This window comes from Passer montanus, unplaced genomic scaffold (genome assembly GCF_014805655.1).
Source record: "Passer montanus isolate IOZ18808 unplaced genomic scaffold, ASM1480565v1 scaffold27, whole genome shotgun sequence".
Classification (NCBI taxonomy): domain Eukaryota; kingdom Metazoa; phylum Chordata; class Aves; order Passeriformes; family Passeridae; genus Passer; species Passer montanus.
The window spans coordinates 2,168,343-2,181,705 of NW_024367372.1; the positions used below are offsets into that span (position 1 = coordinate 2,168,343).

The 13,363-nt window shown below is 41.1% G+C and overlaps 1 protein-coding gene across 2 annotated transcripts; it reads left to right on the plus strand.

Annotated features, from left to right (window-relative positions):
- CDCA4 (cell division cycle associated 4) lies at positions 1-10,491 on the plus strand. 2 transcript variants are annotated; one of them, XM_039712853.1, is made up of 4 exons: positions 1-152; positions 830-975; positions 3,203-3,283; positions 5,529-10,491. In XM_039712853.1, the coding sequence occupies exons 3-4, from the start codon at positions 3,245-3,247 to the stop codon at positions 6,282-6,284; spliced, it is 795 nt and encodes a 264-aa protein (XP_039568787.1). In that variant the 5' UTR covers positions 1-152; positions 830-975; positions 3,203-3,244; the 3' UTR covers positions 6,285-10,491. The 2 variants fall into 2 exon arrangements, with proteins under 2 accessions (XP_039568787.1, XP_039568786.1); XM_039712852.1 differs by lacking the exon at positions 830-975 and having other exon boundaries at positions 2-152.
- Positions 10,492-13,363: the final 2,872 nt, after the last annotated feature.

Here is a 13,363-nt window from a genome sequence, read left to right on the forward strand (position 1 = left end):
GTCCCTTTGTGGGGTTTGACAATAAGATGGCGGGCGGGGGGAGGCGGGGCCGGCTGGCCCCGCCCGTCCCTCGGGCGCGGAGCGGGCGGTGAGGCGGGAGCCGAGCGGGAGCTCCTGCGCGGGCGTGCGCCGGCGACAGCAGTGGCAAGGCGGTGAGTACGGCGGGCTGGGTCGGGCTGGGCTGGGTGGGATCCGCGGGAAGCCGGTGCCGGCGGAACCCGTGGAAGGGACGGGATCGATTCAAAATGGCGGCGAGAGCGCGGGGCGAGGAGTAACCGCCGGGAGCGCTGAGGGGGCCGGGGCGGCGGGACGGGGGGCCCGTTCCGCACTTCTCCTCCGCTCGGTCCCTTCCGCAGCCGCGCTCCCTCATGGTCCGCGCCTCTCCCGGGCACTCCGCTGCCCTCCCACTGCCGGGGAGCTCCCCCTCGCTCCCCGCCCCGGTCCCGCCTCTCCCCCCGGCTCTGCGGGCTCCCCCTGCTCAGCGCTCCCGGCCCCCACCTGCGGTTCCACGAGCTCCTGCCCCATCTGCTCAGCCTGCCCTTCCCCGGGTGCTGGAACCCCTTCCCAAATCTCTGGAGTGCCGGAGAGGTGCCTGCCAGCCCCCTACGCCCCCGGGGTGGGCAGACCCCAGTGCTTTATAGGGGCCTTTGTTCCAGGCTGAACAGCGATGCTTCTGGCCTTGCCATCCCTGTGCTGTGTCTGCATCCCACCTTATACCTCGGCACCACCATATGGGCACACGTGCATGGCTAAAAAGGAGGAGTAGCTCTCTTTCCAGTCTTTTTCTCCACTGTTACACAGAGCTTTGGTTTCTTCCCACGGTTCTTAGAAAAGCCAGTGTTGGAGTGGAGAGGATTAGAGTGGTAGAGGGGAGATACGGCCCCTTCTTGCCTTCTCATGCTAACCATCATCACTGTGCTTACGGCTGTACAAAAAGCAGCACTGTGCTTCACTGAACCTCCAGCACTGGCCTAGGTATGTCTTGTCTGCTTTCTCCTAAAGATAAGCACTGCTGAAATTCCCTGTCTTCTCTGGTACCCCAGCTAGTGGGAAGCAGCTTTTTCCCCTTAAGTACTTAACAATCTCTTGGCAGCATATCACTATGAGTGTCCAAATTGAGTGTGAACCTGGAATGTCTTCACTTGGTGCTCTAATAAGAATTGAATCAAATTTCAAGCACCTTTTATGTAAAGCAGGCTGGGAATTTGTTGATCCTAGAAGCAAAACTTGTAATGGATTACATAATGCTGTGCTATTATTTATTAAAAAAAAGGAAAACAACAAAACCCACAAAACTCCTTTTTCCCTAGTGCACTGTGCTGCAGCTAGCTCTTGTCTCCTTGACAGCATTTTTTCTGCATAGCTGTTTCAAACAGCAGTTTAGTTGAATACACAAAGTTTGGGCTCATGGCACTGGGGTAGCAGAGGAAGCAAGGAGATGATGTAGCTCATCCAGATGCTGCCTCTTGGATAGAGAAAGGTGCTGCTTGAAGTTATCAGGGGATTTTGAACACCTTGACTCTGAAGCAGCAGCAGGCTTGCTCTGATGTACCAAAAGGTTTTACACAAGGGCCTTATACTAACAGAGGTCCATGTGGTTTGGTTATTGACCTAGGGAAGAACCTGAAATCACAAGCAGCAGGTTATTACATTGCACGGGAAAACTTTCCTTCTGTAGTATGTAAATAGATTACAGACTGGCCTGGTCTGCCAGCATCCCCTGCCATTTAGTTTGTAGATGTGATAATGGCTCTTTCACCAACAGCAACGGTCCCCTCCTGTGTTGTCCACTATTTTTTGGGGGGGATGTTTGGTGTTGGATGTTTTTTTATGCCCTTGTCACCTGCCCTCCAATAAAGTAGAAATTTTGGGATTCAAATAGTTACCAGACACAGGCTCTCAAAGAGATCACTTTTCATTTACAGAATGTGTTCAAAGTGTACCTGGGGAGCAAAAACTTCTGAACTTTTATAGTGTCATAAAGTGTTTGCCAGAAATAAGAAATAGTTTATTGACTTGATATGGTGTCTGACTGAAGTTGTAGTTCAGATGCCTTAAGACACTGTTTCTAAAGTTGCTGTGAGCTCAGCCCCTAAAAAAAAAGATACTATGAGTTGTTTGAAATCCAGTTTCCATGACATAACATCATTTAGTTTGAATATCTGGGATCAAGTCAAAAGTTTTTGGCTTGAGAATGTTAAAGGTGGGTTTCTTTCCCATTGTGGTATTTTAACGAGTATGCAGCTTCTTGAGGAAAGGCGTTTTCTGCTCTCCCATCCCCAAGTCCTTTGTCATCCATCTTCTTCCCTCTCCATTTGAGAGCAGGCAATCTTGAAAAATTGTTTATTACTACACAAAACAGAAAATAAGAACAGATGTCCATGTGCATCCTCTTTATTTGTTTCTTTTCCAGGTATGCACTTCAGTTGCAGACACAGAACTGTCTTGTACTGCACAGACATGTCTAGAAAAGTGTCTGAATTGTTTCCATAGTTTATTATAAAAGTTTTTGTAGCCTGTTGGAACAGCATTCTTTTTCATTTCAGTAGTTAAGGGAATTGTTGCATGTGATGAGAAGCTGTATTTGAGATATCAAATCTTATTATGCATTTAATGGGTTTTTAAAACTCAGCCTTTATTGTTAAAGCAGTTTAATTACTGCCATTACTTTCGTTATTGTCATCTTGCTAAGTGAATCTTAGTCATAAAGTTTCTGTGCTGGTAAAGGAAAATTCTCTCATGTTTTGCGGTGTTACAGTTTTGTGTTTGTGCCACCTCATTTCCTCTAGATGCTACAGAGATATACATGGGTTTGTACAACCAAGGTGAAAACTATAGTTTTGTAATAAAATTAGGGAAGATTTGCTTTCATTACCTCTTGTTTGTGTACACTTCAATGTTCATATGAAAAATTGCTGTTTGCTCTTTAAGTGGCAAAGCTGTAGGCACAAGAGAAAGGCTGGTCCAAAGGTCAGGGCAATAGCCTAGGACTTGGAATTAGACTGGCATTTTCCTCCTGCTGCAGATTTTGAGGGTAGTGTTGGCCAAATCACATTTGTTCTCTAATTGTGCATTGGGTTTAATAGCACTGTTCATGTTTGTGGGAATGATGCTCACACACAGGACAGAGATACTGAAGGAAAGCTGTCTTGTTCTGCATCTCCTGTCCCTGCCTGACATCCTGCTTCCCTCTGCTTGGCAGGTGGTGCTGTCACTTTTACTGCATGGACTCTTGCTCAGTAGCATGGGAGAAGAGGAAGGACTGCATCAAACACAGTTCCTGGTACGTCACTTTGCTCCTTACATGAATCCCTAACCTGGAACTCTGTGCAATCACGAGAACAGGATGGCAAAAAACTGGCTTTATGGTGTAAGATACTAATTGAAAACAAGTTTTAGAAAAAAAATCCAGTGACTGCTGTGAAAGGTTTGCCTTTAAGAACAGATAAATGTTTTTCCTCTGCTTCTAGGTGCCCAAGTGTGCGTGAGGTATTGAGGTTTTCAGGTTTTCTCCTGTGTTCTGTTTTGTTGGTGGGTGTTAGAAGGCATGTAAATGCCAAATTATAGATGTATGAAAACCAGGTTAACATTCAACTGAAGTTTTAATTACTCTTCACAAGAATGTAAGTTGAAATAAAAGAAACTTCAAACTCTGCAGTGTTTAATGTTTGATGATGTAATCACACATGATTTGTACACAGTCCCAAAAGATGTTTCTAGAGGTTGTTTCACATGGCGGGAAGGGTATGTTCACAAATTACTTTACATAGAAGTGTAGGAAAAATTAAATAGGATATCCTCTGATAGGAAGTTTGCAGAAATGTCTAAAAATCCTGAAAAGGAACTATCGAGCAACAACAATATTAACTATTTAATAGGAGTAATGGAAATGTTAGGTTTCAGGATAAAATTTTAGAAGAAACATCCAAAGTATTTAATACATAGCTAATCCATGGGTAGCTTTTAAGATGTTAGGAAAAATGACTACAAGACCAAGTTTATTCTATATTCTAGTCTCTGCACATTATTTCTTTCAGCAGAAAGAAATCTTTTAAGAGTTGGCAAATCCCAATGAAGGTTATTTCATGGATATATACACCAATGTTACAAGTGTTGTACAGTCAGACCAAGTGTTTATCTAGCTACTGTGCTATCCCCAGGTTTTCACAGCAGATAAGCATGTAATGTATTTTGAAAGGAACAATGTTGTTGCCCTTTAGTGGATTTTTAGTGTCTCTGAAAAAGCTGAGAGAGAATTTCTTGAAAATACGTGGAATGTACCGTAGCAACCAGAAAAGCAAGGCAGAGTTTAGGGCTTATCAAGGAAAATGGGAGGTTACATAGAAAGACACTGCAATACTATTTTGGTTTTATCAGCTTGTAGTTGAAAAACTGTTTTGTTTGGGTCACTATCTTGAAAAAAAGCCCCCAAATAGTGGGCAAACAGGAATTCTAAGGATGAAAACTAAGAAGGAAAATAAGGAAGAAGCATAAATGTAAAGGTCAGGTATCAGCTTTCATTTGCAGCCCAATTTTTATAAGACTTAAAGTGATATATACTGCATTTTTTAAAAAGTTACTTTGCATTCCAAGGGACCAGCTTCAATATTTGCATGGGGCAGTGTTGTCAAAAATTAGTGCAATTCAGAAGAAGAGCTGAGGCTGGTTCTTGAGAGGTACCCCTTGTAGAATTCAGCAAGTGATTCTAGGTGTGAATACTGAAAAGCCTGCATGAACTCTGTGTATTTTTAGCTGGTGAACCTAAGCCACGAATACAGGAATTTTCCTGTCTTAGAGTCAACTGGGAAGGGAATACAGAAGCCCATATAGAGGATGACAGTGACTGTCCTTACTGGACTTGCCCAGTTCTTACAGGAATTACTCAGTTCACTTACTCACCTAAGGAAGGGAACCGGAAGGACTGCTTTGGGCGCCTCACTGAATGTCTCAAGTTACATGGAACAGATCTAGATACACTCTCTTTGTAGCTACATAAGCTAATCTTTTCACACGTGCTGCCCATGGGTTGGGTTTTTTTCCATGTTACTCTATTAGGCATATTGATGTTCTGGAGGAGTCAAATCTTTTAAAGATGGTGTGCCAGGTTGTATTTTTATTTCCAAAATCAGAGGTTAAGCGTGCCAGTAGAAACGGGAGGAGAAGCTGCCTGTGCAGTAGGGGAAATCCGGCTGGTGAGATGTTTGCTTCTGTGCAAGGCAGTGGCTCCTGACTCCCATCAAGTGCAGAGCTTCATGGGAGCCAGGAGCTGGGAGCCCCTGCCTCCCTGTGATGCCTTGTGGACCTGTTCACCCCTGGGACCTGGTCCACATGTTCCTGACCCCTGTTGTACCACTCTGGCCATTCTATAACATGGTATGACAATTCTGATGTTTCTATAGTTAAAGAATTTGCTTTTTACTAAAAGATTACAGTTCACTGTTCTCTTTTTTAGTACCTTTTTTTTTCATCCCTCTTGAGCTGTTTATGTTGTACATGATTTTTTTTTATTTGTTTGGTTTTTTTAACAGGACACAATGTTTGTGCGAGGATTAAAGAGAAAATGTTTTGATGGTGAAGAAGATATTGAAGGGACTCTGGCTGGTATTAAGGCTATTCCTTCCTATAATCTCCAGCGGCAGTCACTTCTAGATATGTCCTTGGTTAAACTTCAGCTGTGTCACATGCTGGTGGAGCCCAACCTTTGTCGTTCGGTACTTATAGCCAACACGGTACGGCAGATCCAAGAGGAAATGACTCAAGACGGGACTTGGCAGATGATAAACACACAGAGCACAGGGCAGGCATCCCTGGATCGTCTTGTTTCAACAGATATCCTCTGTCGTTCATCTAGAGATCCAGCTGAGGGAAAGCACGGTCCAGCCTATGGTACTTTCAATAAAGACTTTGAGAGTGACCAGGCACAAGATAGTTCAGAAACTATGTCAGCAGCCTCTGCAGTGCAAGCACCAAGAAACCTGCAGAGCAATGTGTGGGAAATGGAGAGTCCACAAGAAAATAAAGGAAACTTTCAAAAATCTTTAGATCAAATATTTGAGACGCTGGAGAATAAAAGTCCTAATACTGTTGAAGATCTGTTTTCAGAAGTTGACAATTCTTATTATGATCTCGATACTATGTTAACTGGCATGATGGGCAACACAAAAATGGGACACTGTGATAGTCTTGAAACATTTTCTTCTCCAACAAATACAGCTTCTAACTCTAATTGTAAATCTGATCTTAATGACCTTGATCATATTGTGGAAATCCTTGTTGAATCCTGAACCTCCTTGTGTGGAGGTAAAGATCTGTTCATAGGAAGAAAAGACTTGAGAAAGCAATTTGCGCAGTTTGTTCCATCAAATCTGCACGAGTATTTTACAAATATCTATATATTATATAGATACATTTATTAAGAAGCACTTCATATTGCAAAATAGTGTTAACTCTTAAAAGTTAACCTGCAACTTGTTGTGTAATAATCTGATTTATTGTCCACTGAACTGTAAGTACATATGGTAAATGTTTCTGTGTTGGGGGTCCAAGGCTCTTGAAATTGGGTTCCTTTTACCAATTTGTTTTAGCCTTTGGTGGAGGATACCCTCAGGGAGAGGGATTCTCTTGTCTTCTTACGCTTCTCTCGTAAAAATGGTAATAAACAGAGAGAGAAGTTGGATAACTGGTTTCCTGTTAGCCTCCAGTTTCCACTTGGTTACACCACAAAACTCCTACCGTACCTGCTGCTTCTGTTTTAAGTCGCTACATGGCTCTTAAAGAGCAGTATGCAATAGTCCTTGTTATCCTTGCTAGCTTCTTCTGGGTTTTGCTACAATTTTTACTTCAAAAATAGTTTTAAAGTGTTTATTGGTGTTTAGATTTTTCCAGGTATTTTCCTAAAATATATTTTTTACTACAGATGTTATATCAGCTGCTAACTTAGTAACTTTTGATCATATCTGCAGTTGATGTATTTTTTGCAAGATTTTCAAAAAGGGATGTTTTTTTACCATGAGCTACCCAATGTAGTTCAGTAAAGTGTATGTAAATGTAAATATACAATTTTATACTTTGCATTAAAATGTAAGAGCTGTTTTCATGATTCTGTTTTATAGAGTAGTACTTTACTAAATTGAGAATTGTACATTTATGCTTTTCATGCCCCACATATTTGAGTATCATTATAGGAAGATCTTTGATCTAGCTAGACACAATTACATTTAATTCATTTCAGACCATACTTTTTTGTTAACTACAAACCTAAATGATGCAGGTTTTTATTTATGTGTATTTATATGTAAATGTCATCAAGTGAATTGTTTATCATTGAAGTCTACCATCAAATATTTGTTTATATGGGATAACTATCTTGCACTAATTACTACAAAAAGTGTTATTAGCGGCCTTTAAGTCTCACTGGTTGGTATGTCATGATGTCTTGTCATAATTAATATGCTCCACTCTTACCAAGGGTTTCTTCTTGGCTTTTTTTAATAACAAAAAATGTAATACAACATGGGATGGTGGTCTTTTCTTCCAGCACATTCGGTTTAGAGTGTATATAACTAATCTTCTTCCTAGGAGACTTCTTTGGGGGGAAAGGGATAATTTGAGTCTAGCCTATGATTTTATTATATAATAACAAATGTTTCCCATCAGAAGCTGCTGCTGAGGAAAAGCCCCAAACTAGCAGGGTGTAGGGAAGGGGGAAAATATGGATTGGCTTCTAAAATGTGTTGGCCATGGCTGTGCCAGGGGAAGACATCTGTCAGTAATGTGGTTGTTTTCTGTAGATCTGGGCCAAGCCAGTTGCTGAAGAAAAGAGAACCTTGCTGTGTGTGACAGGCCCTGCCTTCCCATGAGTGACCTTCCCTACGATGCACATTCTCAAACCTGCAAAGGGGATTCAAGGTGGGGGTGCCAAAGGGGTGTTAAGAACATTTGAGTATCAGTTCAAGAATAAGGAGACCGCTGAGCTTATGTGCTCTAGAATCATCTGCTTTGAGGAAAGATATCATTTAGCTAAATTTTGCAAACTCAAACAGCTGAATGTGTATCAGTTCCATCTTCTGAATCCGTGCACTTTGTGTGACTTTTCAGCAAACTAAAAGATGTTTCCTTGTATTAAACTTGGCATAAGATAACTTGTAGTTGCTGTCGTTAAACACTGATTAATAATTTCATGCTAAAGGACAAAATAGCATATAGGCACTTGCAAGTTCAGTCTGTAGGATACAGCTGGACCACAGAGAAGCCCATGCTACGTGTCTTAATTGAGAGATCACTCATAGGTATTGCAGCAATAAATGCTGATTCAGGAGGATACAAATACAGATTAAAACTGTTGTATCTCACAGTGAAATAAAGCTGGTTTATCTGGTAGTGTTTGTTATAGTATCAGAAATTCTTTCAAAAATTAGAAATCTGCAGGTAATTTTTCGTGATGCTTTTTTGTGTGTGAACCACATAACTGAAAAGCAGATGCCTTAGGGTAAAACAGGGAGCCAGGCAGTTTCAGTTTTATAAAGGGAATATCGGCATTGATTGGAATAACTAAATATCTTCTGTTCCTCTGGGAAACTTGTCCAAAACTGCTCTGAACTGTGTTGAAAACTCACAGGTTTGAGCAATTATGAATGCTCCCCTTTGTCCCCACACCCTTCATTTTCATTAAAAGAGCAATTTCACATGAAGATATTTTTAAAATGCTCTTCCCCACCTCTTTAGTGTGCATCAGTCTACATGTTACAGATAGGAATCAGTATAACTTGTTCATAACTGTTAAACTGTGTATGTCAAGTGTACATGTGTGTATTTATAACTCTGTGCTTTATTACTGTAAAGCATCTAGCTGGGTGCATTCCTTTACTGAGGAAGCTGTGCCTACTTAAAACAATTCATACAGTCTACTTGGTTTAACAGGAAAGCTGTTAGGCAAGTAGGTATTTGTGGAGTTAAGCATTTAAACAGAAATATATATCCTGTTTTATTGCATTCTTAAAACTGATGCCAAATCTTATGTGCTCTTACAAGTCTGATATCTTGGCTCAGCAGGTATAAGAATTGGTATTGCTGAAACTTGCACAGTCACCATGCAGAACTGTTGGATGCCTGCAACTGGTCTGACTTTGCAGAGACCAGTCTGTAAAATCAGCTTGTCTCCCTATTGCTTGAATAATGTGTCTCAGTCTAACTCAGCTTCTCATGCTTCACTTCTCCTGGGTAAAAAAAAAATAATTAAAAAAAAGGTTTATTTTCTAACTGCCATTCTCATTTCTTTAGTGAGCTGTTACTACAAATGGTGAGATGATACTTGCTGCTGGGGATTTTATTAATTTCTACATATAAATGGGAAATTAAAGAAAACATAGCTTCTTAAATTAGGAAAGGCTTCTGACAGATTTTGCTGCCACTCCTGGCAGCCTGTTTTCTCTTGTGCTGCTGGGGAAGAGTTGTGGAGCTTGCACAGCATCAATGCTGTGTGTCAGACAAGGCTGATGGCACTGGGCTGCAGAGTTGCAGCACAGCAAGCACTGTCAGGCACATAGCTAACATCAATCTGCTTCCTTTGCAGGTAGCACTGAGTATCTGTCCCCTTCTGTGCCTGTGGTGTTATTTCTCCTTTTCCCTTGCCAGAAAATCAGAGCTCAGGCATTCTGCAAAGGCAAGAAGTGCAAGGATCCAGGCTGCTGTAACAAAGGCTTGTCTGCTTATTGCTTCTCTGTGTGGTGTTTGTTAGTTTGTTTTAACCTCCTTTATCTGCCACAGCTCCGGGAGTTTGCCTAGCAAAAAACATCACCTGTCTCTACAACCAGAGCTATGTTTGCCTAAAGGACAAATTTGGTCAGTGAAGAGAGAATCAGGTCTTTGAATAAAAAAAGCACCTTTCCTGACCAGACTGCCTTGGAGGCACAGCAGTGAAGGGTTTCAGCCTGGAGCAGATTTCAGCCTCGATTCTCACACGAGCTGAGCCTTCAGACTCACCAGGAATTACCTGTTCTCAAAGCTCTCCTTAGACTTTTTGAAGTCTTGGGTATGTCTGGGCTGCTTTAGTAAGCATTTTAAAAGGCATTATTGTAAATTGACTGAGAGTATAGTTTAATATTGTAATTATCGGACCATTATGATTTTTTTTTGTGTCTCAGAATGTTGATTTGCGTGACTGCTTTACAATCCTGCAACTTATTCCATATTCCCTTATAAGCAAATGAACTGTCAAAAGCTAGAATGAAAAAACCCAACACATTTGCTTTCTGACATCTACAATAAGACAAATAAAAATGCTTTCAAAAATTACTTCTGTTCAAAGTGAAAATATACTTGTGTCTCAGGCCTAGGATGTAGTCCCATATGCAAAAAAACCCATGACTGATGATGACAAATTTTGTTTGCTCATCAGTTCTTAAATGAGTGTTATTTCATGCTCTGACTAATACTAAGAGTACAAAGTCACCAGGTTTCAAAGAAATGAAATAAACATCTTGGGAGCACGTATTTTTGTCAATCTGGCTTACTAAATACAAGGTTTTGCAAGGATTGTCTGAACTTTTTTTGGTGTCTCTTGAAAAGTTGACAGTTAAGTTTTCCTACTTTTTTCCAAGGAATTTCCATGGAGAGGTAAAATCTCATCAAATAATTTGTCAGGAAAGAGACTTATTTTAGATATTTGTAGTGCTTTTTTTGAACAAAAAAATAGTGAAAAATACAGAAATTTCATTAGTTGACATGATTTTCATAAGTTTGTATGGGAGCTCTTTCTTAAAAAAATCAGTAATCATTTGCTTAGCCAACATTCCCCCAAAACGAGTGGTTTATGACCTGAAGAATTATTGTGGCAAATGTTCATGCATGACAAACATGTCAACAGGAAAACCTAATTCCAGAGCCTGCTTTGCATTGCTAGGGAAACATTTGAGTAATTTCAACTGTCTTCTTTTTAGGGAAGAGTAATTGAAGGTACAGGTGATTACATGACTGCTTGCAAAATCAATTAAACACAAATTGTATCCCCATGTGTGCTGAATTTGGAAACCCCATGGAGTGGGAAGTGCGAGGATATACTGCAATAGTAAAATGCTGCAGCAAAGGAAAAAGTATGTACTATTTTTCATTCATTTTCTATTTACAGACAAGATTTGGAGAGGAAATCAAGAAAAAGTAATGCAACTTTAGCCTGGAGTTGTGCAAGCTTACAAAACAGGACTTAAAAAGGGAAGAGTGGGTATGTTGATAAAAAACTCAAAAACCAAAAGAGTTTAATATGTAAAGAAAAAAAGCACTGTGCTTGTAATAAATTCACTTTTCTGTGTTTGAAGGCATTACTGAGAGAAAGGCTAGATATGGAAAGCACTGCGTGTTTGGATTATTTTGTGTCCAGTGAACTGACTGAAGTTTAAGACAAAATTGTTGAATGGCTAATTGTTTAAATTGAAGCTTGGTACCGTCATTTGCTCTTTTGCCTCTGCTTTGTTTGAAAGGTATGGGGGGAAAGTGCCTTTTCTTGTAAATTGTGATTCTTTTGACAAAAGAGAACAACGGCTAATTTCCTACTTGATAAATATTCAGTAAGGTGTTGTTAGGTTTTGTAATAACCATCTTGTGTCATGGCTTTTTCTAATAAACTTGAGTAGGTGTAGGAATAGTTTGTTCCCAGAGGCTTTACCACCAAGAAGAGGTGGTAAAACTAACCAGGGTTTAGTGCAGTGTGCTCTGCCTTTCTCACTTCCCTGTGGAAGGGTGGCATAACGGGATCATTCTGCCATTCAGCTTCAGAACAGCTAATTCATTTCAATCAAATCCGTCAGATCTCACAGTCACTACATTTTCAGAATGTTTCCAAGTGTGGAGATACCAGAAGAAAACAGCATTCTGTACTGATAACCAGTAATCCAGATAAGGGAGAGACATAAGATTCCAGGCATGAGACCAGCTTCAATTAGAGCTCGTACCTCAGACACAAAGTAATTAATCACAGGCATAAATCCATAGGAAAGCAGTCTTCATGATTTCTTGTGTTCCTGGAACTGTGTTTTTGAATAGATGCTGAGTATGAAGGTAAGAAGAAGTAGCAAACACCCAGCATTCCTTTCAGATGAATTATATAGAGACCTTGATTGGTTTGGGGGTTGTGTTTTTTTCTGGTTTATGTAAAATTTGCTGCAAAAGCAAATATGCTGCTCGTGAGAATGGCATCCAAGCCTGCTGCACTGAGTACAGTCATACTGAAAGGCCATGTTTAAAGCTTCAAAAAATCATATACAGTCCTTGGTTTGCCTCAAGCTTAGTGCAAGTCAAAATGGGAGAGCATGAGACTCCTAGAACATGACCTCATTTGAGAATGTAAGGACCTTTGAAAGGAAGACTTTTGTCAAGAAAGACCTTGTATGTGAGCTCAGCCCTCTGAATTCTTCACTGTGTGAGGCAAGCATGGCTCCTCTAGTACCTGAGACATTAAATATTGCCAAGCTAAATGAGGTTCCAGTTCTTTTGTGAACTGGAACTTTTTGTTCCAGCTCTTATCTGAATCCCACTGTTAACACAAGCAAAAAATGACCAAACCCTTTGCGAATAATCACCATATTTTGTGTCACTTCTATTAACTTCTTCAGGTGTTAAGCCATGAATCCAAAGTTCTGATTCATGCACTTAAACAACTCCAGGTTCTTTTTTGTTGTAGCTCTTGTTCAGAGTTTGAAACAACCGAACTTTCTAGAAACACCCACTATAGAAGGCACATTCACCCTTTTCTATTGCACAGAACAAAAACTGCTTACAGAACAGCTGACCACCTTGGGTTAATCACTCAAGAAAGAGTGAGGAGAGCAAGGTGACCAGTGTTGGTGTCTGTGAGGTCTGCTGGACTGGAGGAGAATGGCTCTACCAGAGGCTCAAGCATTGAGCTGGAGCGGGAGAATTGTCCAGGACTGTAGTGGTGCTGCAGGGCTGCCCAGAGGTCACAGACTTTTGGCCAGCAGGGATCAGGTCTGCAAAGCCTAATCTTGGCTCGAGCTATGGGGACACTTTGATGGTACTGCTAGTTAAACTTACAGAACAGCTGACCACCTTGGGTTAATCACTCAAGAAAGAGTGAGGAGAGCAGGGTGACCAGTGTTGGTGTCTTTCTATCCCTTTATATTCCATATTAGACATAATGATTCCAGATCCATCCCTTCTGCACCAGCTACCTTTGTATGCCTGTCCTGTGTCTGTTCCTTGGAGATAATCCCCAGCAGATGGCAGGGGTCGGTCCTGGTGCGATACTGGCTGTCCCTGGTTGACTTCAGCAGGCAGAAGAATCCTGAACATCTCAGAGTTACTCCTCCATTTAACCCACAGTGTGTGGTGGGAAGGAAAGGATCTGGGGGAG